Source organism: Dipteris shenzhenensis, chromosome 27 (genome assembly GCF_047967505.1).
Source record: "Dipteris shenzhenensis isolate YYH24624 ecotype China chromosome 27, Dip_SZ_1.0, whole genome shotgun sequence".
Classification (NCBI taxonomy): Eukaryota; Viridiplantae; Streptophyta; class Polypodiopsida; order Gleicheniales; family Dipteridaceae; genus Dipteris; species Dipteris shenzhenensis.
The window spans coordinates 28357799-28385399 of record NC_141622.1 but is presented as its reverse complement, the minus strand read 5'-3'; the positions used below and the strand labels follow the sequence as shown (position 1 = coordinate 28385399).

The 27601-nt window shown below is 44.1% G+C and overlaps 1 protein-coding gene across 1 annotated transcript; it reads right to left on the bottom strand.

Annotated features, from left to right (window-relative positions):
* Window positions 1-6122: 6122 nt before the first annotated feature.
* LOC147884121 (uncharacterized) lies at window positions 6123-12395 on the bottom strand. The gene is made up of 3 exons (XM_087399025.1): window positions 12040-12395; window positions 7569-7853; window positions 6123-7473 (listed from the first exon to the last, which is right to left on the bottom strand). Exons 1-3 carry the CDS (start codon window positions 12331-12333, stop codon window positions 6283-6285), a joined length of 1770 nt encoding a protein of 589 aa, XP_087255151.1. The 5' UTR covers window positions 12334-12395; the 3' UTR covers window positions 6123-6282.
* Window positions 12396-27601: the final 15206 nt, after the last annotated feature.

The following is a 27601-nucleotide window of genomic DNA, read 5'->3' as shown; positions in this document are numbered from 1 at the left end:
GTGCATCTACTTTGGTAAAGGAGACATGCGTGTACTTGGGTACACAGATTCAGACTATGCAGGGCATGTGGATAGTAGGAGATCCACTTCTGGTTATGTGTTCACCTTTGCAGGTGGTGCAGTGTCGTGGATGTCTCATGCACAGAAGTGCGTTGCTTTGTCTACCACAGAGGCTGAGTATGTTGCAGCCACAGAGGGTTGCAAGGAGGCTATATGGCTTGATCGGCTAGTGGGAGATTCGGGGATTCATACAGGTGTACCGACATTGCATAGTGATTCCATGAGTGCTATTCAGCTAGCACGGAATCCGGTCTTTCATGCAAAGACCAAACACATTGAGGTCAGGTACCATTTCATCAGGGAGGTACTTGAGGACAAGCGCATAGAGCTTGTCAAGGTTCATACAAATGATAACCCTGCAGATATGCTGACGAAGAGTCTACCTAGTCAGCGGTTTGAGTATTGTCATGTATTGATGGGCATTGGATAGTATGCTCACTGGTTTTTCTCCCTTAAAGGCACATTGTCCTTTAAGTGGGAGGTTGTGGGGGTTAAAGGTCACTGTGCCTTTACCCCGGTTATGTACAATACTCAAATGCATATATAAATGAATGAAAAAGAAGATTAGGGTGGTTCTGCACCCACCAAAACTTGTGTGGCTCTCTGTTTCTCTCTCTCTCTCCTTCTTCCGTTCTTGCTTCCGTTGAGAGCACTCTCAGCCTTTGCATTGAAAAAGGGGAAAACAAATGCATTTTCAGTGCTTTTTGCAACAGCCAGAAAAGGGGCAATATAGTAAATGAATGCTTAAGCAACTTTGGGGATCTATTAATTGAGTTGTCACAGCCCGACACTGGAACGAGTTGTGAATGCAATACACCTCTTATTGAGGTATTCCTCTCAAGATACAAAAGGCTGAGTGCATCAGGTGCATACACATTCTGTGTCAGAATTTGCAAATCTTAGATTTTGGTTGCAGAGGTGACTTCACATCAGCATGCCCAATCATCCCAAGCAGAGGCTATGTAGATAAACAAAGAGAATGCCTATGGAGAGCTGATTACTCAGTGGGGAGAGGCAAGAAGTGATCCTTTGTTTCGTAGGATGGTACAACCTCTCTTTGAGGAAAAGCTAGAGAAGCCTCCCTCTGGAGCAAATCAGGGAGTGATGGGCAAAACGAGATCCTTGAGTCCTACTCCTCTTTCCACAGATGAGGTATCAAGAAAGAGCAAGAAGTCTTGCCATAAGGACAGCAAAAAGAGGAAAAGAGAAGGTTCTCTTCCCAAAAAGGAAAAGGCGAAGCATCATCATAGTTCATCTAGTTCGTCTTCTTCTTCCAGCTCTACCTCTTTATCCTTGACATCATCTTCTTCTTTTGGACCCTCAAAGCCAAAGCATAAGAAGAAGAAGAAGTCTGGCAAGAAAGCAGAGACTAAAGAGTTCAAAGATGGTGGGAAGTCAGTGAGATTTGCCAGTTACAATGGCCAGTATGGCCAAGTTCATAAGGCAGTTTGATGCTGCCTTCAGCCTGAAATTTTTCATTGAGTCGTAAAAACTTTGTATGGTTGGTTTGCACTTCACTGGTACAACCAGTGCATGGTGGCTAGCTAAACCTGCTAATTATACAACTTTCAAGAAATGGAAGGATTTCAAGAAAGCCTTTCATAAATAGTTTATTCCCAAGCCATTTCGGGACCATGTCCTCCTCGATTGGGAGAGTATGCATATGGAAGCACAAGATACAGTTAAGTCTTATAATCAAAAAAATTGGGACTCACATTTGCAGGTTTCACCTTTCAAGAAAGTCTTAGACAAAACTCAACTCAGGAACTATCGGGCAAGACTCACTCCAAAAATACAGGCCCAAGTGAACACTATGGACATCAAAGATATTTCAGATTTTACGCATTCAGCTAATGTGGCTAATCTTATATATATGCAAGATCCTACTACTGTGCCTTCACTACAGGCAGGGATACCGAGGGAGATAAAAAGTCAGTGGCCCCCAATCCTGGAGATTTTCCCAAGGCTCAGAAGAAGGGATTTCAGCCTCAGAAATCGAGGGGAAACGAAGTACAAAGGCCCTATACCAAATTTACCCCTAAACAAATTGAAACTTTCAGGAAAGCGGGTAAATGCTTCTAATGCGACAAAGAGGGGCATTCTTTTTCCCAGTGCCTAGAAAATCCTTCAACTCTGAAGGGAAAAGAGGCAGAGAAGCCACAAGGACCGCATAAACCAATGGCGGGAGGAATTCATGATGTACTAGGTCACGTTTCAAACCCAGAGGAACTAGAATTGCTGCTATCATGGGGCGAGACTAGCAAGCGTTGATTTTATTTGATCCAAGGGCTACAGATAACTTTATATCAGAGGATTTAGCCCTAAGGCTGGGAATAAAGACAAAGGAGTTGGGCAGGGCTTTGGATGCTGACCAGATGTTCTGTGGGAACCCTGTGCCAGTCACTCCCTTGATAGGAAGCTCCGTCTTCATGTATAGAGTTATGTGGATCAGGAAGACTTCATCATTTCTCCACTAAAACATCACGATGTAGTCTTGGGTATGCCTTGGTTGCATCGCAAGGCAGTGAAGTTGACTCTTCCTAAGAGAGTGTTGGAGTTTGTACATAGGGGCAAAGTACAGCGTGTGGTTGCTAGGAATAGAGGGGAGAATATTCCCATTGTATCAAATAGTTCTGTTGGAAAAGAAATAAAGTCTGCAATTTTAGCTTACATGGTTTTTGTAAAAGAGACAGATGTTGAAATGCATGCTGAAATAAGTGAGGCAGATCAAAATAAATTTAAGTTTCTTGAAAATTTTAAAGATTGCTTTTTCGACGCATATTATTGTCTTTTCTAAGTCCAAAGAAGAGCACAAGGAGCATCTTGCTACAATATTTCAAGAGCTTACAAATCACCAACTTTATGCAAACAGCAAAATTCTTCCTGGGAGAGATCCATTACTTGGGGCATATAATATCCAAAGATGGGATACGGATGGTGGATCCGGCAAAGATCCAAGCCATTCAGGAATGGCCGGAGCTGAAAATTGTGCATGAAGTCCATAGTTTCCTAGGCCTGTGTTCTTACTACATAAGATTTATTAGGCATTTTGCGAACATAGCCGCTCCAATTCACGACCTTACTAAGAAAAATGCAACTTTCTGATGGGGAATTCCACAAAAGACAACATTCACCACACTCAAAGGGAGGCTGACTATAGAGCCAATCTTGATAGTTCTAGATTTGTATGATGTGGATTGTGATGCTTGTGGGGAGTGTGTTAGGGCTGCATTGCATCAAAATGGTCATGTAATGGCCTATGAGAGCAAGAGACTCCGGGATGTAGAGAGATTTCTGGGAATCTATGAGAAAGATATGTTGGCTATAATTCATGCTATCCATACTTGCAAGCATTATCTTTTGGGTGCAGATTTTACAGTTAAAACAAATCACCAAAGTCTGAGATACTTTTTGACTCAAACAAAACTCTCCGAGAAGCATATGAAATGGGCAAACATGCTGTCAATGTACCATTTTCAGATTGTCCATACTCCAGGAGTTAGGAACAAAGTGGCGGATGCCTTGTCTTGAAGACCCCAAGTGAACAATGTGACTATTGCTTATCATCGAGATCTGGAAGGCATGAGGGAGCAATACGCTAATGATGCAGATTTTGGTGAGATTTTACAGCAAGTGCAAGAGGGGCAGTCTACCAGTCACTACTCCATGAAAGATGGGTATCTAATGAAAGATGATTGCCTATGCATCAACTAGGAGATGAGCAAAAAGATTCTGGAGGAATGCCATGCACATTCTTATGCTGGGCATAGAGGAATTACAGCAACAATTCAAGCACTAGAGAGGTATTTCTTTTGGCTAGGGATGCGAAAAGATATACATCAATTTTTCATAGAATGCCTTACCTTTTAGAAAGTGAAATATGATAGACTGAAGGCACTTGGCCTACTTATGCCTTTTCCCGTGCCTTAGGCACCGTGGGAAAGTATTGCAATGGACTTCATTTTTTATTTGCCAAGATCAAAGTCAGGGAATGATGGGATCTGAACTATCATTGATAGGTTCACCAAGCAAGCTCATTTCATTCCGGTTCACAAAACCATAAAGGCAGATCATATGGCTAAGCTTTTCATGGCACAGATCTTTAAGCACCATGGTATGCGTAAGTCCATTGTCAGCGATCGAGATCCCAGAATGACCAGTCTATCCTGGAGAGCTTTATTTGATATAATATGGAGATCGAATCTGAATTTTCCTTCTTCATTCCAACCCAGACAAACGGTCAAAGTGAGATAGCAAATTCTACAGCATTGGATACACTGAAATGCTACGTGTAGGTGACCAAGGTTCAGACTAGGAAAAGTACCTACCATTGGTGGAATTTGCTTGCAATAATATAGTTCACAGCTCCACGGGGAAAGCCCCTTTTAAGGTCATCTATGGGAAGGTGATGTTGCCACCTATCCTGAGGACCAAAAATGAAATATTTGCCGCAGCAAATCAGTTTGTTAGAGACCTCCAGATAGCTTTCAACCAACTCTGGACAACAATTGAAAGGTCTCAAGAAAAGCATAAAAAAGCTACAGACTCAAGGAAGGGGATTGGGTGCTTTTGAAGTTCAAGAAAGCTAGGCTTCACAAGTTTAAGGGCAAACAAAAAGTGTATGCAAAGTTATCTCCCAAATACTATGGACCTTTCAGGCTTATAGAAGAGATTAATGAGGTTGCATACAGATTAGCACTGCCAGAGCATTAGAGGATTCACAATGCTTTTCATGTGAGTCTTCTAAAGAAATTTCAGGGACCACAGCCAGTAACAGAGGATTCACCAGAAGTGGATGGGCTAGAGGAGGTCCTTCAACCAGAGCAAATTGTGTGCCATACTATACGCAAAGGCCCCTTAATCACAACCAAGAAATGTGTTCTATGTTTTGTTCACATGTTTGCTTGGTGGGGATGCCCACAGTGAGACTAGGATTAGTCTATAGATTATTATTTGCATGCAAAAGCGCTGACCATTAATGGGTGCCATGGTTGTGCGCTTTAGTTAATGTTTGTAGGTATTAAGAAAGATTGAAGAATCAAGTAATTTGGAGCTAGGCGAGCGCTTCACAGATCACTCGCGTAACCAAGTGCTTCGAAGACTCCAAGGTTGCTCTAGTGGCATGTAATTAGGAAAGTAGTTTAGAATTTGACACTTGGCATGTTGCCAAATGAATGCACTTGAAGCTCTTTGTAAAACTACTCTCATTTTGGTATTTTGTAAAGACAGCTCTATGCTGAACTCTATGTATTCAGAATCTTTCAAGTAATAAATTCCTTGGGGGGGGTCCAGGCCGACAAGTTGTCCTAGGCCCTAGTGTGCTGTGAGAGAGAGAGAGAGAGAGAGAGAGAGAGAGAGAGAGAGAGAGAGCTGTTTGCTGTAAATGATGGCTGAAGAATTTGGTCGGAGGTTTTACATAGATAGAGAGAGAGAGAGAGAGAGAGAGCTGTTCGCTGTAAATGAGGGCTGAAGAATTTGCTCAGAGGTTTTACAGCTCCACTCTTTAGTTTTTCTATTGAGTTGAGGTTCAAGGGGCAGTACATGAGTTCATTGTAGTTTGGACCAGTATTATCAGTACATAGTCAAAGATGCCAAATGCATTTGAAACAGAAAACAAGGTCACCTTAGGCGTCCAAATGACTAAAGGAGTTAACCAAAGGAAGGCACATGCATTAAATATAGGCAAAGAGTTCCAAAAAGGGATGGTACATAAAGGAAGAAAGTTTCCTAGTAAATAAGCAACGCCAAATACTGAATGGGGCCACACTCGCTTGATCACTTCTCATATGGGTCTAGACACACTCAAAATTTTTAGACAAGCCAAACAAATTGAACATCAAACATGCATGTCCCCTTAACCAAAAGCCCTTTGAGCTCCTTAATTCCAGGAAGATAGGAATCCTAGTGAAATGGCAACGTACATAGAAGGTTAAGTGCTATTTTAGAGGGTGTCATAATACACATGGTCGCTGCAACATGCACATGTGTCTCCCTTCTACCTCTTGGAACGACACAAAGGAAAGATGAAGGAAAAGAAAGAAAAAGAGGATGGGGGAGAAGAATTGTAAAATTCTATTCCATGTACAACAATCGAAACAGTGCCAAAACTTGGACAGCCATACTTCTCATCAACAATTAGCTACAGTTTTTAGTACAAATTCAATAGATCCCAAATTATATACCACCATCAACATAAATTGACATCACATGAGAGCCCTATGTTCATCGGGTGAACCAACCTTTCGGTGATTGAAACTCTGCCCCTCCATTCATAAGCTTATCCAGAACCACATTTAGATCAACTGACTGCCCATTCTCAGTTAGACGCCGCACCACTGTCTTGACCTGCTCCCTTGAAAACCCCATTGCGGCCACCTTTTCAATCACTTCATCAACAGGAACTCGATTTGTTGAATGAGGGGGTCCACTTGGAGCCCCATTAGGAGAAGGTACAGCGTGCTGCAAAGGCTGTGCAGTGGGCAGTCGAGGATAGCCACTCCCTCCACTAGGAGCAGATGGCACTGGCTGAGCTACCCTGTAAGACGGAGTGCCATATCCAGCACCAGGTGTTTCGTTCATAGATACAGAGGGGGATGATTGAGGCTGTTGCCCGTAAGGCACAGACAAACCACTTGGAGCAGACCCCATCCGTCCAATCCCAGATTCAAAGATCTGTTGAGGCCCACCGGGAACATGCTGCTGGGGTGGCTGCTGAGGTGCACACTGTGTTCTTGATCCTTCGTAATTTCCTGGAATATATTGAGGGAGCTCTGGAACGAAGCTACTACTTGGTGGTGCACCTGGGACAGGGTGATGTGGTTGGTGTTGGACTCCATAAGGGCCTGCTTCCACTTTTTGATGACTATAAGAGCTCTGATGTTGCTGCGGTGGCTGAGAATAGAAGGCAGGCAGCTGCATGGAGTGAGGAGGAGGTGGTGCTAAATGTGTCGGGGCAGCGAGATGGTGGTGGTGAGGTGGAGGAAGAGACTGCGGAAGGGTAGGGGTGCCAAGCTCCATCGGCACGCTGGCGCTCATTGGGGTGACATTGATTGTCGAAGAGTGCAGTTCTGGTGGAATTGCAAGGGTCTGTGATTGAGGTGGAGGTGCCTGGGGTTGGTGAGATGGCTGCTGGGAAGGGGGTGTTGCTTGTGGATGGTGCGCTTGTCGTTGAGGCAGCTGTGAAGATACCATGTTATGTGGAATACCTTCTCCCTTAGGCTGCTGCTGCCAAGAATCTGCAGTGGATGCATGTGTCACTGCACCAACTGACAATGCTTGATGATTAGCTGATTGCAACTTAATCAACTGAGACTTTGCCTGTGCTTGATCGTTGGCCAATTGCAACTTTATCAACTCAGACCTTGCCTGTGCTACCTCCTGCTTGTCATGTAGCAGTTGCACCCCTGTCTGAACCTGTGGAACCCCATGTTTCATTAAGTTCTCATACATGGCCTTGCTGCCCATTTCCACCCTTCCAACAAAGCAAATAAGGAACAAAATAGATCTACCTCTTTGATGAGATGCTCCAGCCTTGCAAGCCTGCCACTAGTTTGACTCTGGTTCTCTCCTTCAGCAGCCTTTAATCCTTCAACTGAATGCTCAAGCCCTTGAGCAGTGGTCTCAAGCTGTGAAAGTCGTCCGCTCATGCCCTCAAGTACACGCAAAAGATTGTCTGCATATTTCTTCATAGTGCGTTCAACAGTAGCAATTGTCACTGAATCATACAACTTCCTCTCTTCTTTAGGCTCACCAGGAGGTTCAAACATCTGAACTGTCTCACTTGAGGGATAAGTCTTCACAATCAAACAATCATAAATATAAGTTTCCTCAAACACCATCTATTAATTGCTTTTAAAATTCAGTAATGGGAGACAGGCAGGTCTTCACAATCAAAAACTAAAAAATAAAAGTCTTCTCGAGTATAATTAATAGGAATTTTGAAAGGTAAGGAAAAGGGCAGATGTGCCTGGAAAACAATGCAACAACTCCATCCATTTTGCATCTATGCAATCATCAAAGGAATATGATTGAAAGTAAGAGGTCTCTTCTCCTAAATGCCAGACACAGATCCAAAGTAAGAAGGCGTACATGAACTGCCAGTGCAGGATCTAGTGCGCGCGTTCTCTGTGTGTGTGTGTGTGTGTGTGTGAGAGAGAGAGAGACATTTCACTTTTTTTTTTTCTTAAGTGTGTGTGTGTGCGTGCGTGTGCGTGTGTGTGTGTGTGTGTGTGTGACTAAAATATATATATATGTGTGTGTGTGTGAAGAGAGATTTCACGCAAAAAAAGTGAGTGAGAGAATCTCTATAATTGTGTGTGTGTGTGTGTGTGTGTGTTTTACCCCGAAAAACACTGATCTATCTTCCCTTATGCATGCTCTCTCTATATATAGCATGGCTGATGGTCTTCATGTCAATTTTCAAAAATCAAAGTTATTACCATTGCATGCTAAAGACTGGCATAGTCTTTTATGGCCGGGGGAGATTGTCCCGCCTACTCAGTTAGTTCGTCACTTGGGCTATCCTTTGGGTTGGATGATGACCCGTCGTCAGCAAACAGACTAGGTTCTTCAAAAATTGAAAAAGAAGCTTAAGTATTGGAAATTGGCGACTTGGCCGTTGCATGTTAGGCTCCGGATAGTGCAATCTATTTTGGTGGCATACATTCAGTTCTACTTGCCTCTCATCATGTTTGGCAAGACAGATATTGCTTATTTCATGTCCATCATAATGGAAACTTTCTAGCGTTCCAAACATGCTAAGAAAAGTTTACGCTTGCTTTCAATGTCTCATTTATGTTCACCCAAGATGCATGGGGGCTTGAACATTCTGAATATTCATGTTCATATCCTTGCTCATAAAGGGAAACTGATGTTACAGTTCATGCATGGTGATCAGCCCTGGGCTGCCATGATTCGTTTTTTGCTTTTGCAAATCACCATCCCTGCCTTTAGTCATTGGCAGCCCACGCAGTGGGACTTTCTCCTGGTTCTATTGAGGACAAGGTCAAAGCCTGTCCATTTGTCTCTCAACTGTTATTGGATTGGAAGCACACTCTCTCCCATTTGGAATGGCATGGTCGTGACTCTATGCAAGGCAACTCTTTGAGAGCTGAAAACATACATTGGTCTAGAGCTTTTGATCCGCCGCTTGCGAAGACGCTCTTATTTTCTCACTTTCAAAGGTATTTACTCAGTGGCAGACGTCATTCATGATGATGGTACTCTCCTTTCTTTTCCTTTTGCAGCTGCAAAATATGGTCCGGGGATGCATTATCATCCTATGTGGCATAACCATTGATTCTATGCTTCAGCCTTTTCTGCTTGTTCCTTCACTCGAGATTGAAGACAGGCTTCAGGACTGGACTATTCAGCCTTCTGTATCCATAGCTCATCCACTGAAACTCTCTCATATTACGGTATCGGCATTGTATAAAGCTATGTTGCCTTCACCTAGGGTTTCAGACCGAGCAAATCAAATTTGGCATATGCATCGACATGCAAAGTGGTGGCGGAAAAGACTGCGCCATATCTGGGATTCCTCTTCGGCAACAGATTTTCTTGTGGCGAGTTTTATTGGGAGTTTTCCCATCTGGGCAGCTTATGGCACGCATACATATTGCTCCTGCTGTTTGCCGGCAATGTCATGCTCCACAAGAATCTGTGCTTCATCTCTTCTGGCTTTGTCCGCTTACTCGTGATTTTTTGTATATCATTGGACAGTATCTGAGAGCTCATTTTCCAAATGTTGTCGCTTTTGGCATTCATCCACGGCGACCGGAGTTTGATTTGTTTTTTACTTGGGTTAGATACTAGGCACTTTGGACTCTATGGATAGATCGCAATCATAGAGTCTTTGGTGATCCTCAGTTATCCTTTTTCTTGTTTTTCCACGGATCTTTGCAGCAATCTCTCTTTGATTGTCACTACATAGATTCTCATGTATATTTTTTCTACACTAAGATTTTCGGTTGATGTATTGTCCAGCTTTCCCTTTCTGGGAAGCTCTCTTGAAATATAAAGCAACAAAATTTTCACTAAAAAAAGAGTGTGCGCGCGTGCAAGAGAGAGAGAGAGAGAGAGAGAGAGAGAGAGAGAGAGAGAGAGAATCTCTATGTAATTAATAATAAGTTTTCTTAACAATATTTCCTGGGCAAAATCTTGAAATGTTTCTAAACAAAACCTACAAACCACATTTTTAGAAACGTTACTAGTGACACTAGTTCTCACACGCCCCCCATGCTGCCCTAGGCATCAACATAACCAAGATTCTTAAGCACCGTGACTATCTTGTAGCACAGTTGGCCACATAATAGTCTATCTATTCCTCCCATGAAGGGAGGACCTTTGTCTACTGCTCAGCAAGGACCTGTGGGCCATCTCTGGCCCCTTGAGGACGATACTATCTTCTTCTTCTTCTTCTCTCTCTCTCTCTCTCTCTCTCTCTCTCTCTCTCTATATATATATATATATATATATACACACAACACGTTAATGCACGCGTGCACACACCAGGGCAGGTCAATATGACAATTGGATCATCAAGATCTAAGGCCGGCAACATTGCAATGAAGCAAGGTTCCCCTCTATCTCCTAACCCTTTGGACGCACGGACGTTGTATTATCAGATTAGATCTTCCCTCAAAAAGGTTATACTCCCATTACTCTATACTACCAACGATGCACTGATCCTTTTTCTCTAAAGAGTATGCTAAGATGCCCTAGACACATGCTGTAAGAACAGCAAGCTCTCCATGAATTGTCCAAAGAAAAATCAACATTTCAACATGCAGACCTTTCAAGTTTCGTTCTCCTTTGCTATGCCACCCCGCCCAGAGTGCAATTGACCATAATTCCAAAATATCAATCCCGCCTCTTTGACTCTGTGGTTAGGCCAGCACACCCATATTCCCAACATCGCCTAGAGGTTGAGAAGCAACTCCAGAACCTCACAAACTATCTGAGGTAGCCCCTTGATTCCCTGCCAGATGATTTCTCAAAATCCCTCTCCTTGATTTCCCCAAGGATGCAGCAGCCACTTCATGTTTTTTGAACTTTTCAGAAGAAAGCCCTCATTTCCTTACCAAATCATCTTTGCAAGTTTGCAGCCATCACCTTTTGAGTAAGATACGCTCCACACTCCAAAACCTGTGCCATGCACACACAAAGACCATATAAAGTAGAGCTACCCAACCATGGCTTCGCCAAGCCTCCCAAAGCCTAGGATCTAGAGCATCCAAGCCATGAATCCATCACAGTAAGACAGATGTCCCATACGACAGGCCCCTCAGCCAAAGGGTGATGTCAGGTATGAGACAAACCTACATAAGGCCAACGCATCAGGTATTGCGTCTTCTATGCCTCGAAAAATAAGTCCATAACGTCGAATAAAATCATTTGGCTTATGCATCCAAAAGACTAACCTTCTCCAGCTTCCTATGAGATGAAGAATTGAAACTTGTTCCAATGTTTCCATGGGTTCAAAACGCGTCAGACAGATCTTCTTCGGCACTTGGCTTGTGCTATGACGTTGAAAAGCTCATCATAAAAAGCATCCTAATCTGCCGCCGTTCCTTATGAGGGCAGAATGGTTACTCGAAGATGCATTCTGGGCATAAACTGGTTGCTTCAAGTCAAAACTACAGAAGAACTTTGGCTTGTCCTACGATGTCAAAAAGGCTCATCATCCGCAATATTAAAAAACCAGATAACCGCTCCTTTTGCGGCAGAATGGTTACTGAAGTCTGATTGCTTAAATTTGCAACTGGCTAATTACGTTGCGAAAATACTTTTTGTACATGCCTTTTTGTAGATACCCATACTCTAGCGAAAATACTTTTTGTAGATACCTTCCTCAAGCACCTTGGCGATTTAATTTCAGAGATCCGAGTTCATCATGAGGAGAGAGCGATCCCCCGTTACAATACGCATTTTCCTGCGTGAGTAGAACGACATATGATTTCAATCAAGCTGGATACGCACCTTAGGCTCAACATAGCTGTCAGGAGCTGATGAAGGACGTCCTTTAAGGCCTAGTGGAGGCGCCTCCTCGGGTCTGGCTCCAGAATCGACCGAAGAATAGCTACGGATGGGCTGAAAGTCGTAGCTGGGCTCGATTCGTTCGCCGCCGAGCTGAAAACTCTCTTCAAGAGGGGGATCCGAGGTCTGGGAGGCGGTGTGCGAGGCGGGGGGAGGAGGAGGAGGGGGGGGGGAGGCATGGGGGTGAAGCAATTCGAAGAAAGGATCGGTGTGGGAGCCAGGGACGCCCTGTTCCATGGCAATGGAAACTCTGTGCGATAGAATTGGGAGACAAGAAACAAAGAAGAAGAAGAGGAATTTGGATCTCGAGAAGAAGATGCATTCATTTTAAAGCACTGCCTTTTTAAGTACTTTTCTTTAAGTACTTGCTTTGCACGCTACGCATTTCGTCTCTTGCTTCTAAGACCGGATTCACACCCAGATTTCATCTCCAGTGCGGGATCGAGAGCCCTTACAACTCAGCATCTGCCTCTGCTTTAGTCTGAAAAATCCGGCATAATTTCTTGCCACCTGTCACGCTCCTAGCCTCCTCACCTCCCTTGAACAGCCAGAATCCAATTGGATTCTAGCTCCCAACTCTGCTACTGTCGGAACAGTTGACATGTCTGACCATGCGGGTCAACGTTTGCTTGGGTGTAGCAAATCGCAGAACTTCGCCAAAATCCGGCCGACTTCCTCCCCCAAAAGGGCCTCCCCATGGCCCTTCCCTACTCTGTCCAAACGCTAGGGCAGGTTCACACGACCTGCCACCTGCCCAAGGAGTCTTGACGTGCGTCCGGGCAAGTTGTGGTTCACACGAGTTTGGAAGACTAGATTTAATGAAGAGTTGCCAACAGGCCATTGGCTCATTAAAAAGAGGCGGCCCTCTATGCGGATTGACAAGCGGGTTCAATACCCAGTAGGATTGCTTCGCTGCTATGTCACAATCAAGCCGCCCACTCCTTGGGCGAGCACGGCCTCTCCTTGCCGAACAAACATTTTGGAGAATCTAGTCCAGGCCCAAAGTTAGTATTGGTCCACGTCGCAACTCAACATCTGCCTCTGCTTCAGTCTGAAAAATCAGCATCTGACTCTGCTCCAAGTCTTACAACTCAGCATCTGCCACTGCTTCGATCTGAAAAATCCGGCATAATTTCTCGCCACCTGTCACGTTCCTAGCCTCCTCACCTCCCTTGAACAACCAGAATCCAATCGGATTCTAGCTCCCAGCTCTGCTGCTGTCGGCCGGTTGCCAAAATCCGACCGGCTTCCTCCCCAAAAGGGCCTCCCCATGGCCCTTCCCTACTCCGTCCAAACGCTAGGGCAGGTTCACACCACCCGCCACCTACCCAAGGAGTCTTGACGTGCGTCTGGGCAAGTTGTGGTTCACACCAGTTTGGAAGACTAGATTTAACAAAGAGTTGCCAATAGGCCATTGGCTCATTGGAAAGAGGCGGCCCTCTATGCGGATTGACAAGTGGGTTCAATACCCAGTAGGATCGCTTCGCGGCTACGTCACAATCAAGCCGCCCACTCCTTGGGTGGGCATGGCCTCCCCTTGCCGAACAAACATTTTGGAGAATCTAGTCCAGGCCCAAAGTTTGTATTGGTCCACGTCGAAGCACACCCCTTCCCACTCGAGTGTGAGGTTGTCCGGGCGGGCAACATGAACCCCCAATTAATCCCATTCGGACGGGATGGAAAATTCATGAAATACATCGGACGTTGCTACAAAAACTGACAAATTTCATTGTGTTCGCTACATTGGGAAAGCACATAGAGAAGAAGAAGAGAGAGTCAGCAAAAAGAAATTTGGAAAGGCCCTACCTAGATTTAGAAAGAAAAAAGAAAGTTTATTGAAAGTCTTCTTTTCAGAAATGAAGGAAATGACGATGAATTTTAAAGCACAAGCTTAAGTGATTCGTAGGATTTCGTCTCTAGCCATGCCATCCGCCGGTCATCCTCCAAAAGTGTGTGAATAATTGCCATCGTACAAAAGATTTGTATCCAACCCATGAAGGCCACCCACTCCATGGCAACCGCTACATCATTGGCCCATTTCATCTGCTCCAACCACTACACCAATTACATGCTAGTGACATAAATTAGCAACCCAATGAGCGTTGGTTGGTGTTAACCACCACACCCAGCAGCCATCCTCCAATTCTATTTCCTCTTTCATAGGGGAGCAAGCAGTCTGAACCCACCCTTAAGTATCCACCATTTTGTTAGCACTGCATCCTTAGAGGTATTGGCACTCCCTCCTTAGAGATAGTGCTATGGTGGAGGATTGAAACTCCTTCCATATGTAAAAATTAATAAAGAACTTTGTGTTATCAAATTGCCATTTATGGAGATCACCCTATAAATTTGCATTATAATAGTCCAACACCCTTTAAAAAATCATTTGCTTTCTCTTTTATATCCAAAAGCGCTTGATTTACCACTATACTAGGAGACAGTGCCCACATGCAATTGTGCACCCCTATTATCTCCGGGTTCCCCTTAGCATTTTTCAACTCCAGTTAAGGAATTGATTTAAGGCTTTTCTTGTGGCATAGCCCTGGCCTGGTAGCCATGCTTGTTCATTGAAGAGCTTGTTCATAGTTGGCCACTATATGCGGGGTCTGGTATATCACCATCATTGTTTGGCAGCTTCAATAACTTGGCCACTTTGTCTTCACTCATCGTGACTATATGCCCCACCTACATGGAATGCCTTTGTTGCAGACCTGTAGGAGTTGATGGCTTGATGCTAAGGTTTTGGTCGAGAGCTACTCCTAGGGTAACTCACAGAAGTCATGGAGCCGTGTGAGGTGTAGCTACTGGGCCAATGGAAAACTATAGGTGGGTAGAGCTTTGAGCCTTGTGGCTCCTCCAACTTTGACTTCTTGGTTGCATCTTAGCTTGGTTGGTAGTCATGGTGTTCATTAGCTAGACACATGTGGGCACATGGAGGTTTGGAGACTATGGAAGCAAAAGAGTTGGAGCTCTTAGCTTGGAAATGTGAAAAGTGAGCTCCCTTGCCTTCGGGCTTCATATAAGCATATTTCTAGGGTTTTCCCTCCCAACAACCAATTAATAAAAATAATTTTAAAAAAAACAACCAATTAATAGTTAATTCACATTTCCTTTGATGACTTTGAGATGTTACCCAATTAAGGTTATAATTTTGTGGGCTCTTGTGCCCAAGTAATCATGATTCTAGATGATCAACCGATTAATCCTAATTTGTTGTGTAATGGCTCGTGTGGGTCGATCACTTCCATTCATTTTTTTAGGACTTCCTCTACAAATTATGCTTGATAGAACTTGAGATGTTGCCAAAACACCTTGATCTTCATTCCATTGAGTCGCTTTGGCAGTTCGTTTCCTTCTAGGCCCTTCAGATTGATTTTCCCATTGCCAAAGCATCGTAGGGTCCTACCTCTGACCAATGTTGTAGATTTCAATTTATTGCTCTCAATATAGCACTACATAGTAGTATGAACATCCCATCTTTGAGCGCTCATTTATTGATGAGGTAGTCGCCTTGAGTCCATGCTACCCTCAACTTGACTTCATCGATTCTAGACAATTCATCCAGTTTTTTTGCTATGGCTTCTTCTTGGCCATGTGTGTTGTACCTCTGCCCTTACACTCGGCACAAGGAATTCTATTAGTACAACTATGAGACTAAATGCCAGCTAGAATGCAGTATTCATCGCTGTGACCTTAAATACCAATTCGATAGGCCTAGAGTGTTGTTTGCAGCTTGTGATCCCAATCATTTTGATGCTCATTCACCATCTTGTGGAGGATCGTCTTCAGGATCTTGTTCATTGTGTCAACCTAACCATTTACTTGCTGATAGTATGCCATCAATTCCTTATGGGGTGAATGAGTAATATCTTTGACATCACATCAAGAATCTAATTCATGAAGTGAACCCTTTGGTTGAACATGATTTCCATGGGACTCTCAATTCAGAAAATGACGTTCTCATAGAAAATCCTATTGTGTTATGGGTTGGTCTTATCCCTAAGGGATTTTTCTTTGGTCCATTTGGTGAAGTAGTCGGTTGCCACTACGATGTACTTGTTTCTTGCTAAATGCATTACTACATTGGACAAACTGATGAAGTCCAATCCCCACTTCTAGAATTGCTCCCACCATGGGTAGGTTAGTTTCAATGGCATTTGATATTGGAATGGCTCCCACCATGCATAGGTTGCTTGCAAACTTGGAATGGCTCCCACCACAAGTAGGTTGGTTGCAATAGCATTTGAACTTTGAATGACTCCCAAGGTGGTAGAGTGTGCTCACCATAATCCAACTTCAAATACCATAAGGACATTTCACCACCTTGGGGTAGAGTGTGCCCCACCATACTCCTACAGTTAGAATCTTTCAAACAATGAATTTGATGGAGAAGTGTCCACCAGCAACCCCTTAATGAGCTTCTTCCACAAGATTTCTCTTTTATGTTGTTAACCGTGTGGCTTGACAATAGAAGATTGTGGTCATCTTGAGGACTCCTGAGTGTTTGTGTGTATATGTTCTTGTGAGTCCCTGAGTCACTACAGCTAGATCCCTGCAGACCATGGTCCTAGGTCTAGTGATCTGAGAGAACTATCTGGTCATCCTGTCACCCTGTTGGACCCATCAAGCCTCAAAAAAGTGATAGGAGAACTCTACTTTTTAGACCTCTAAATCCTATCACTCCAATTGTGCACACTCTAGGCAGTCCCTAAGCCATTGGGACCCTACTCCTTGAGTCACTCGATAGACTCTAAGTCTCACCAAAGTGCTCTCTCTCGCTCTTGTAGAGCAGCTCGCCATCTACAAGCCTGGCACTGGAGCTTCTGACTGCTTCATTGAATCCTCTCAGCCACCCATATAGCCCACCCCTCTAGGGGCCAGTCCTCAGGCTACCTCTAGAGCTTCGCTACTATTACCTATTGTACCTCCACCTCTTATAGGAGATCATCCGATACATGGACTCCCTTTTGGGGAAGTCTACGACAGGGCTACTCTAGTTGAAGGACCTCAAGAGTGTGTTCTAACGTCATGGTACTTGCTAGAATGCCAATGGAGCTACCTCGGAGTAGAGCTTAGTCCCCTATGTAATCTATCTAGGTGCTCTAGTAGCCCGTCAACTAGCATCTCTATGACAATGGCTCCTCCCTGCTTTTCCTCCATGAGCTCAACTAGTCACCTCCAACAATCCACGATTCCACCTTTGGGATTCAATCTGTAAGCCACTGCTAGAAAGTCGTCTGATGCTGCCTCTACAAGCAGGTGCATACACATTCAGGATACCAATTCGGGCCTCTCCACCCTAAAGATCCATCCATACTGCATGACCTAGTATGAGATCACCCTGTGAAAATACCTCTGGGGCCACCACCTAGGATGTCGATATACATACCCCTCTGCTCCTGCCAATGGCAAGGGACCAAACCTCTGGGCCCCTCCCAGGGAGGAGATGGTGTCAGTGTGTGATGTCCACTATTTCTGAGAACATGTTCTCTTGAATCAAGAGGAAGTCAATTGGTATGTCTACAAAAGCCCGCTACAATTCCTGATGGAGAATAAGATATTATGGCTGACTACATGCACGATTGTGAAGCCCATGCATGTTCCAACTCACCATTGTCAAGCTCATGGGGATGGGGGGCCACAAAACAATGCTTGCCTATGCATGGGAACTTGCTCTAGGAAACCAGACTTAAATATATGCTGAGATGGACCAAGATTGCCACCACTGGCTAAATTTCGACCCTCTGTGCCCAGTACTGCGTGAAGGAAATGTCTATGCCAAAAAGATTGGCACACAACTGAAGTGTCCAGTAGTGGACTATGTGAGGACAACCTCTGGTGGCAAGCAAATCATTGCTAGCTACTACCAAGGTTGATCCTAGATTCGCTGGAGAAAAGCCAAGCTAAAAATATGCAGAAGCATCATGAGCAAAAGCCATAGGTCCATGCCTTGTGGCCCCATCCACTCGTCCATCATGTGGTATACTTGATGCTCCATCATCGCATCAAAAAGCTCTAGAGTCCACTTCTCCACCCCTATGGAGTCAAACTGGAGAATCCTTACCGGGTGGGTACAGGATCCTATTGCATTGATTCCCCCTTTCCTGGGCTACAAGATCAGAATGGTTAGCTCCAAGGTCATGCAGAATGAATCAAAGATCTCCAAATATTTCCATGGTCCGAATCTCTATAACTCTCATGGCAGAGGCCTCTCAGCTCGCATGTGGGGGCCTGAGGATTAGGCATCTGTATCCCTCTCCCCAGAGATATAAGAAGAGGAAGCTAAACTGTGTGCCGAAGATCTGACTTGCTACCGAGGAGAGGTCAGTGGGGTGGCATGTGCCTTGCCCTTGCTCACGGGCAACGGGTCCACTACCGATCTGCGAGGGGTGTGCAAGGAAGATGCCCCAGGCGAAGCTACTACTGCCTACTAGGAAGAAGGAGCTGGGGGTGAAGGGGGGGGGCAGGTGGTGAGGGTGATCATAGTGGGAGGAACAGGTGGAGGAGGTAGGGGAGAGACACGAAGGGGGACTACAGAGAGAGGATAGGCAGGTTCGAGGGGGTGAGGGGGAGGCTGTGTAGCATCTCCATGGTCAAATTAAAACATCGTTGTGACGATGGCCCCTGCAGCCTCTGAGGCTCCTCCTCCAAACTCTGGGTAGGGTGAGTTTGGGTGACTGTGGGCATTGGAGCTCCAAGAAACTCTGGTGGCTACACTTGTTGCTTTGGTTGGTACTACATGCAAGAAGTCATGCCTCCAAAGGGACCTAAAGAATGTCGTGAGGTCGAGGGCCCTCTCTCCAAAGCTTGTGATATGCCTACCTAGGGGCCTCTAGGCTGGGCTATACCTGTGTAGCTGATTGTGCTGCTTGTGCTCGCCTCTTTTGGTGGGCACACTGTTCGATAGTTCTTTCTAGCCCACTTACTCTCCCCCACCTTATTCCATCTTCCCTCAATCCGCTCAACCCAAGGGGTCTAGGACTCTCACTAATGTTCTTGAGTTTGATGTTGTGTCTGCCTATGGGTGGTCGTTGGGTCCCATCCTCCCTAGTGTCACTATGCTATTCTTGTGATTGCTATGGACAGTCTGCCCTCACTGCAATTTGCGAACGGTCACATCTACAATCAACTAAATCTGAGGGCTCACAATACGCGCCATTTTCAAACCATTGGATCTGAACGTAGTTTGCAATTTGCGTCGCTTTTCACCCTTGGATATAAAGCTAAAGCTTTAATACCACGCCACACCATGATAGCCATTGCATAGCTCACAACAATTAGAATGGAGCAAGTCTCAGTATAGTGTCAGACTCCCAATATGACTTAATCCTCGCATACAATCCTAGCCAAGTGCCCCTTCTGTTTGCACCTCAAACATTGGCCTGGTAATCTAGAGACCTCTAGTCTTTGGCGAAGGGTTCCTCCCTCAAGAGTCTCAAAGAAAATCACCTTTGGGAGAGTATTTGGGCTCTCCTACAACCAACATGAGGCAAGGAACCCCATCACCTGTCACAACCATCACCTCTAACTCTGAAGGGTACTCTGAATGCCGGCCCAATAGAAGGAATGATGGCCCTATACTCTTTCGCAAGCCAGGAAGAGGAGCATCACTAGAAAGTGGGGAACATGGTCACCAGAAAGAAGGGAACATGGTGATTCGAGTCTATGTCCTCCATTGTAAATCCATGATACCAAGGGATAAGCTGCACCATATGTGGCTCCTCTCCATGAGAACCAGAGCAATAGCTAGAAGAGGAAGATGCCTCGTCCATAGATATTGACCTCATGGATGTGGTCGCCATCTAGTGTCAAGCCAGCCTAGATCTAGTCCCTAATGTGTGCCTTCTTGAGGGAGTGAGGCCAACTATCCTACCTACAATTGCCCTGTCCTATAGAAGACTCATTGCCTACTACATTCGTTTCTTATCCGTTGGTGAAAGAAGGACTTTAACAACTAGGGGAGCCCTGACCATAGATCCCCTCTGGGCCAGCAGACCAAAGGTCACCACCAAAAGTCTCGATCACCAAAAATGAGCAATAAACTGCACCTCTCACTAAAAGGCAGGAAACTAGAGAGAGGAAGTTGAAAAGAGAGGGAAAGGAAAGCACCCATGAGGAGAAAGTCCACCAAGAACGCATCTCAAACTCATCGCAACCCAAGAGGGACCTCTATCTAAATCTCGAGATAGGGATCAGATTGAAAGAGATTTAGTAAAAGAAGATTTGTTGAAAGGGGAGATGCCCTGGAGTGCTTCCACTATCAAGCTCTCAATCTTGGAAAGGGCGATGGGATGCACAATGGGGAGTTGCCAATCATCTTTCAAGAGCAATATGCACTCGGGGCTACCTTCAGCAAATGAGGACTCGGAGAGGACTGGCTGGACCTAAGGAAAGACTTCGCTAGGGCTGGTGGTCACTCCTTGACAGCCCCCGATGCAAGAAAGGCTAAAGTCCATTGTGGAGAATGCACACAATAAGGGCTTGCTGGAACTCGCTTGCACCAATGAATGTCTTGGCTGCTACTGATTCACATGAGTTTCGGGGCGGTTCTCATAGCAAGCATAGTGCCAGTTGTTGCTGGTCTTGGTCACAAACTAGAGCACACCCTTGAGAGGCGGCCCCATACGGTGGGTTGTTGCATCAAGTGATGTAGAAGGTGGTCACGGGCTTAGTCTGCCCCCACATTGGTACCCTGGCACATCGTGTGGTCTCCAGCAGAGAGAAGAGCAAGCCGTGGGGAGGGTGCAAAACACAAGGCGTCAGTTCCTACCGGCATGGCTAGACCGAGTGTATCCCTTCTAATCCGTGTATGTGAGACATGAGAGAGGACGAGAGAATTAGATGTATTCTACTATAGAGTATGATATTGAAGGGATATGACTATTGCCTCTGATATCTTTGTTCATGTGTTTATTGTTTTGCTCTTTAATTTACAATTATTTGGGTTCTATTTCAATGATATTATTTTCTACAATGCGTATTATTTTACCGGTACTGTCAACATGGTGTGTTTCTATAAGATGTGTATGATATGTTTATTAGTTTGCCTCTTCTTTATGGGAGATGAGACCTTTAGAAATTCCTATCTATAACATGTTTGAGGGTTCCAGATGAACCCCAAAACACCTACTAGCAATCAAGAGAGGTAGAACTTATGCCAAATCACCATGATGATTATTTGGTACATTTGCCATCAATTAGGAAACCCTCATTTCTACTTTAAGTCCCCTCTCAGTCTCTACATGAGCTCCATTTATAGCTCATGCTAAGAGGGATAGGGAGGGGTATCCTCATTAGTTTGATAGATTGTACAACCTATTAAGCTGCTACAGTATTGTGCAAAATCTTAGGCACAGATGTATGAAACAAATTTTTTAGATAAGATTATCTTCTAAGATCTCGATTTAGATAGGGACAAGGGTGCCCAATAAGGAAGGTTACAAACTTCTTCTTAAGGTGAATGCCCTACTAGGGTCCATACCCCATCCACATGCATTTGTGGTGTGCTTTCTACTTGTGCCCTCTCTCTTCATCTTCACTCTTCTCCAATGCCTCTCTTGTTGTGCTAGTCTCTCCTCATCTTCACTCCCTCGCCATGTTTGCTCATAATTTGTTTCCACATCTTCACATATACCCATCATAGTATGTGATGGATAGTTCAAGACACTATTGTCTCATGCCACTAGAGGAAAAAGAGATGTAGTGCTAAATGATGATTGACATCTTCATGTCCAAGTAATTAATTGGTGCTATAAGTTTTATGGGTCTTAAGTTGAGTGAATGTCATGCCCTTACAAAGTTTCATGTGCATCGGAAACCAAATGTGTGGGTGGGGATGTTAAATGCCCCAACTTTGCATGTGCAAGTGCATAAGTTTAGGAAAAATATGCACTCGTCCATAGTTGCCACACCACAAAGTATCAAATTGGTGCCAAAATTTGCACTGGTGTTCCCTAATTTCACTTTCATGCCCTTGCCAAATTTCACATGCAGTGAATGCCATTTGTGTGGGTTAAAGGTCACTATGCCTTTACCTCGGTTATGTACAATACTCAAGCACATATATAAATGAATGAAAAAGAAGATTAGGGTGTTCTACACCCACCAAAAGCCTTGTGTGGCTCTCTGTTTCTCTCTCTCCCTCTTCTGTTCTACTTCCGTTGAGAGCACTCTCAATTGGTATCAGAGCCCGGGTGATCTAGCTGAGTGTGTGTGAATACGAAGCTTAGCAGCTCTGTGGGAGGAAGGAGAAGCTCTGCGAGAAGCTTTATGGGTGGCATCCGAGTGCGCAGAGACTTGAAAGAACCTTTGGAAAAGTCACTTTGGTTTTGCAAAGTGGTTTTGAGAGCCTATTAAATGTTTCCAAAGAAAAAGTCATTTTTTAGCTTTTCCCTGTTCTGTTCGACGACATAGACTCCGTATTGACTTGTAGAGGCAACCATTACCTGCTTTTGGTATCCATTTCACTTCAAGAGCTTGGAAACACCTTCGTTCTTGAATTTGGGATCATTTCGTTGGATTTTTGACTCACTGTGTCAGTTTCAACGTTTTTATGCCCGGGTGTTGGAACTCAAGTTTGGAGCAACCATTTGCAGATCTGTCAGTTCCCGTGGACTCAGGAGGTCCTAAAACTTCTATGTTGCTCATCATTCACACTCCGGTGGAGTTTACAAACAGTTCAGTTTCCAAAAATGTTTTTCAATCCGTGTGTTGGACCCAGTGATTGGGACCACGATTTCCAAAATCTCGTCTGTCCCATTGTGTTCCAGATGCCTAAAAACCCCTACCTGTCAGTTCTTGCGCGATTCGGTGGAGTAAAGTTATATATCTCAGTGTATATGATTTCGTCTCTCTGTTATGCATTTTTCATTCTAAGGTTTTGAAACCTTAGATTTATGCCACATGGCAGTGGATAGGTGTTGACTCCCATTTCTCACTCATCGGTTGGAATTTTGGAGTTCCAGCAGAAGAGAGATAGTTGCAGATTGTTTTACTGAGTCCGATTATGCAATGGCGCCCATGTTTTGAGGCATCTCAAGTTTTATTTTCAGTAGCGGTCATTGCCATGGGACCATGATTTCTTGAGCATACCTTATGCAGATCACTCTAGTTGTAGTTTGAGCCGTGTGCACTCATTCTGGTTGCATTGGTTTGTATTGGATGATTTATAGGCCATTTGGATGCATTGCAATCCTTATTGGATGCGCTGATAGGCCCAAATTGCCTTGTGGGATGCTATTTTTTATGGACGCTTTGCACATGGATGCGATTTTATGCTGAGGGATAGCTTTGACACATTGTAGTTGATGCACTGATAGTGTTATGCTCTCTTGGATGAGATATTGTTGATGCATATGCCCATGGACAGTGTTTATGCTTGAGCCATTTGGCACTTATTGGCATTTTGGATTGCCATTGCAGTGGGCATTTTCTTTTGGGCCAGATTTGCTCATATGGATGCATAGTACATGCACATGAGTCAGCTATATCTTTTGATGCTTTGAGCTTTGAGTTTTGGTGATATTTCATTCTATTGTGGCATACACATTTGGGTGCACTTGGTATTTGGTGTGATTCTCTCTTGCAGGCACCAGCATTTGGGATTTTGCTTTATTTGCATCATGGCGTCCTCTTCGATGTCTGAAAAGGAGTTTTTCAGCATTGAAAAGTATGATGGGACAAACTTTTCTTTGTGGAAAGAACAAATAAGTGATGTGCTTATTCTGTGGGGGTTAAAGGTCACTGTGCCTTTACCTCGGTAATGTATAATACTCAAATGCATATATAAATGAATGAAAAAGAAGATTAAGGTGTTCTGCACCCACCAAAACTTGTGTGGCTCTCTATCTCTCTCTCTCCCTCTTCCGTTCTTGCTTCTGTTGAGAGCACTCTCAACTGGTATCAGAGCCCGGGTGATCTAGCTGAGCATGCGTGAATGCTTGGAAGCTCAGCAGCTTTGTGGGAGGAAGGAGAAGCTCTGTGGGAAGCTTTGTGGGTGACTTTATCTGCATCCGAGTGTGCAGAGACCTTAGAGGAACCTTTGGAAAAGTCACTTTGGCTTTCCGAAGTGGTTTTGAGAGCTTGTTAAGTGTTTTCAAAGAAAAAAGTCGTTTTTTGAGCTTTTCCCTGTTCCGTTCGATGACAGAGACTCCGTATTGACTTGTAAAGGCAACTATTGCTTGCTTTTGGTATCCACTTCACTTCAGGAGCTTGGAAACACCTTCATTCTTGAATCTAGGATCATTTCATTGGATTTCTGACTCACTGAGTCAGTTTCGTAGTCTTTTCAATGACTATTGTGAAATAAACTGTCTCCCCAAGATGAAGTCTAATGGTAGACTTTGCCAATGCGTCCAACTCATTCCATTCATTTGTGGACACAGCTGCAGGCTTAGCTGCAATCCCTTGCAAGGGATTTATCTGCTTCTTTTGAATATGAGAGTGCTCTCAACGGAAGCAAGAATGGAAGAGGGAGAGAGAGAGAGACAGAGAGCCACACAAGTTTTGGTGGGTGCAGAACACCCTAATCTTCTTTTTCATTCATTTATATATGCATTTGAGTATTGTACATAACCGGGGTAAAGGCACAGTGACCTTTAACCCCCACAACCTCCCACTTAAAGGAAAATGTGCCCTTAAGGGAGAACAACCAGTGAGCATACTATCCAATGCCCATCCATACACGAAAATACTCAAACCGCTAACTAGGTAGACTCTTCGTTAGCATATCTGTAGGGTTATCATCTGTATGAACCTTGACAAGCTCTATGCGCTTGTCCTCAAGTACCTCCCTGATGAAATGGTACCTGACCTCAATGTTTTTGGTCTTTGCATGAAAGACCGGATTCCGTGCTAGCTGAATAGCACTCATGGAATCACTATGCAATGTCGATACACCTATATAAATCCCCAAATATCCCACTAGCTGATCAAGGCATATAGCCTCCTTGCAACCCTCTATGGCTGCAACATACTCAGCCTCTGTGGTAGACAAAGCAATGCACTTCTGTGCTTGAGACATCCACGACACTGCACCACCTGCAAAGGTGAACACATAACCAGAAGTGGATCTCCTACTATCCACATGCCCTGCATACTCTGAATCTATGTACCCAAGTACACACATGTCTCCTCTACCAAAGCAGATGCACATCTCCTTGGTACCCTTCATGTACCTCATGATGCACTTAACTGCCTCCCAATGCCTCTTTCCTAGATTAGCCATATACCGGTTAACAACTCCCACTGCAAATGCAATGTCTGGTCTAGTAGCTATCATAGCATACATAAGACTCCCAACTGTTGATGCATAAGGAACCTTGGCCATCATGGCCCTATCCTCATTTGATTTGGGACTATCTATATGACTCAGTTTCACATATGGAGGCAATGGAGTACTCACTGCCTTCCCCCCCTCCATATTGAAACGCTGCAATACTTTTGTAACATACTCCTTCTGTGAAAGCCAAAGGAGTTTCCTACTCCGATCACGCGTGATGCGGATACCAAGAATATGACCTGCAAGTCCCAAATCCTTCATATCAAAGGCCTCATGCAACTTGGCCTTTAATGCATCTAGCTCATAAGTATTCTTGCTAGCCAATAGCATATCATCTACATATAGTGCCAGGATTATCAAGCTATTATCCTTAGCCCTTTTAGTGTAGAGGCAGTGATAAATTTCACTCCTTCTAAAACCCTAGGACCGCATGAAAGCATCAAACTTCTGATACCATTCTCTAGGCGCTTGCTTAAGACCATAGAGACTCTTCTTCAGCTTACAAACTAAATGCTCTTTGCCCTTTCCTTCAAAGCCTTCCGGCTACACCATGTTGCAAATCCCCATGCAAGAAAGCTGTCTTGACATCCATCTGCATAAGCTCCATATCCTCTGTTGCCACTAGTCCAAGCATGCATCTAAGTGTGGTCATCTTCACAACCAGAGAGAATATCTCATCAAAGTCCACACCCTTCTCTTGCTTGAACCCTTTAGCGACCAAATGGGCCTTGTACCTAGGCACATCATCACCTGTGACCTTCATCTTGTAGACACATTTACATGACAATGCTTTCTTTCCATGTGGCAAAGAAACCAAGTGCCAAGTCTTATTCTTCATAAGTGAACTCATCTCTGATTGCATAGCATACTCCCACTTCAAAGGGTATAGCAGTTTCGGTGTCGGATTTCCGTATCGTAGGCTCTAGCAAATGGATTCAGCTAATGATTCACTGATGTCAGTGGAGAATATCCTGATGAACATCCCCCCGTTTGAAATTCAAAGATCCCATCCAAAGGGTATTAAAAAAACCCTTTGAATGATAGCAGTGCATTCAAAGGGTATTAAAAAAACCCCTCAACTAAAATATTTTTCCCAATAAAACCACCCCTCTTTCTGTATGAGCTAACAAGTTTTTTCTAAAGGTAAAATTAAAAACCCCATGTTGTTGTTGTAATTCTGTTAAATTTTTCCCAAAAGCTGCATTAAAACACCCCTCCTTTTGAAAGCACATGGTACACTAAATTGTTTTGAGGTAAAACCCCCGAGGTAGATTCCTATCCTCGAGAAAGAATAGAAATTAATTGCAAAGGCCCAAAAAGCAAGGGTGTTTGTCACTCACATCGTAATTGGAAGTCATATAACTTTGCCTTGCTCTGGTGCACTTCACACTCTTTCAGGCCTAGTTGTGGCATCCCCTCCCCCACTACTTGCACTCTGTAGCGTTGCCCACCCTGTCTACCTCCTCTACGAATAGTTATGAACATCCCCATTCGTGAAAGTGTCAAAACCCCTAGCTTGAAATATTTTTGGCCTTTGCCCTTACCCTTATGGATAAGCTTATCCCAATCATCCTCCTTTGCTCTACATTAACACACTATGCCCACTTTGTTGCAGCATCTAAAATCCTTGTAATAATGGCATTTTTCTTTTTTCCAACAATTTTGAATTCTTTTGTTCTTACAACATTTATCGACGAATAAGTGGTTTTGCACGCAAAGTATTGAGTCCTTGAAGGTGCCTATTTCTATGATGGTCATCATGTAACAAATATAGCTTTCTAATTCGTGTCAATCAAGGTTGCTTGCTCCTCATGGATTCCCTCATTAGTTATATGCTTTTCCAAACAAAAAGTAGGCCTTAGTTCAATTAGTCTATCAAGGAAAGGGATTTGCAAGAGTCCGCAAATCGTTGCATAGCAAATCATCCGTTTGTCGACCTGCACGTTGCACAAACACACAAAGTTTTAGCTTTGTAAAAGCCACGTAATCTAAGGTTTCCAAAACCTTAGAAAAAGCCAACTCAACACCTTTTTCTACCCCTCTCCTTCCTAAGGTTTTTAAATCTTTTTTTTACCCCCTTGTTCTTCCCATTCTTCCTAGCCTCACCGAATTCAAAGAAGAAGGTCGAATTGAGGACGTTGAGATAGAAGAAAGTAGAAGAGGCCAAAATTAAAAGAAGATTTTGGGGATTGAGTTCGAGGAAAATGAAGGCGAGATCAACAATCA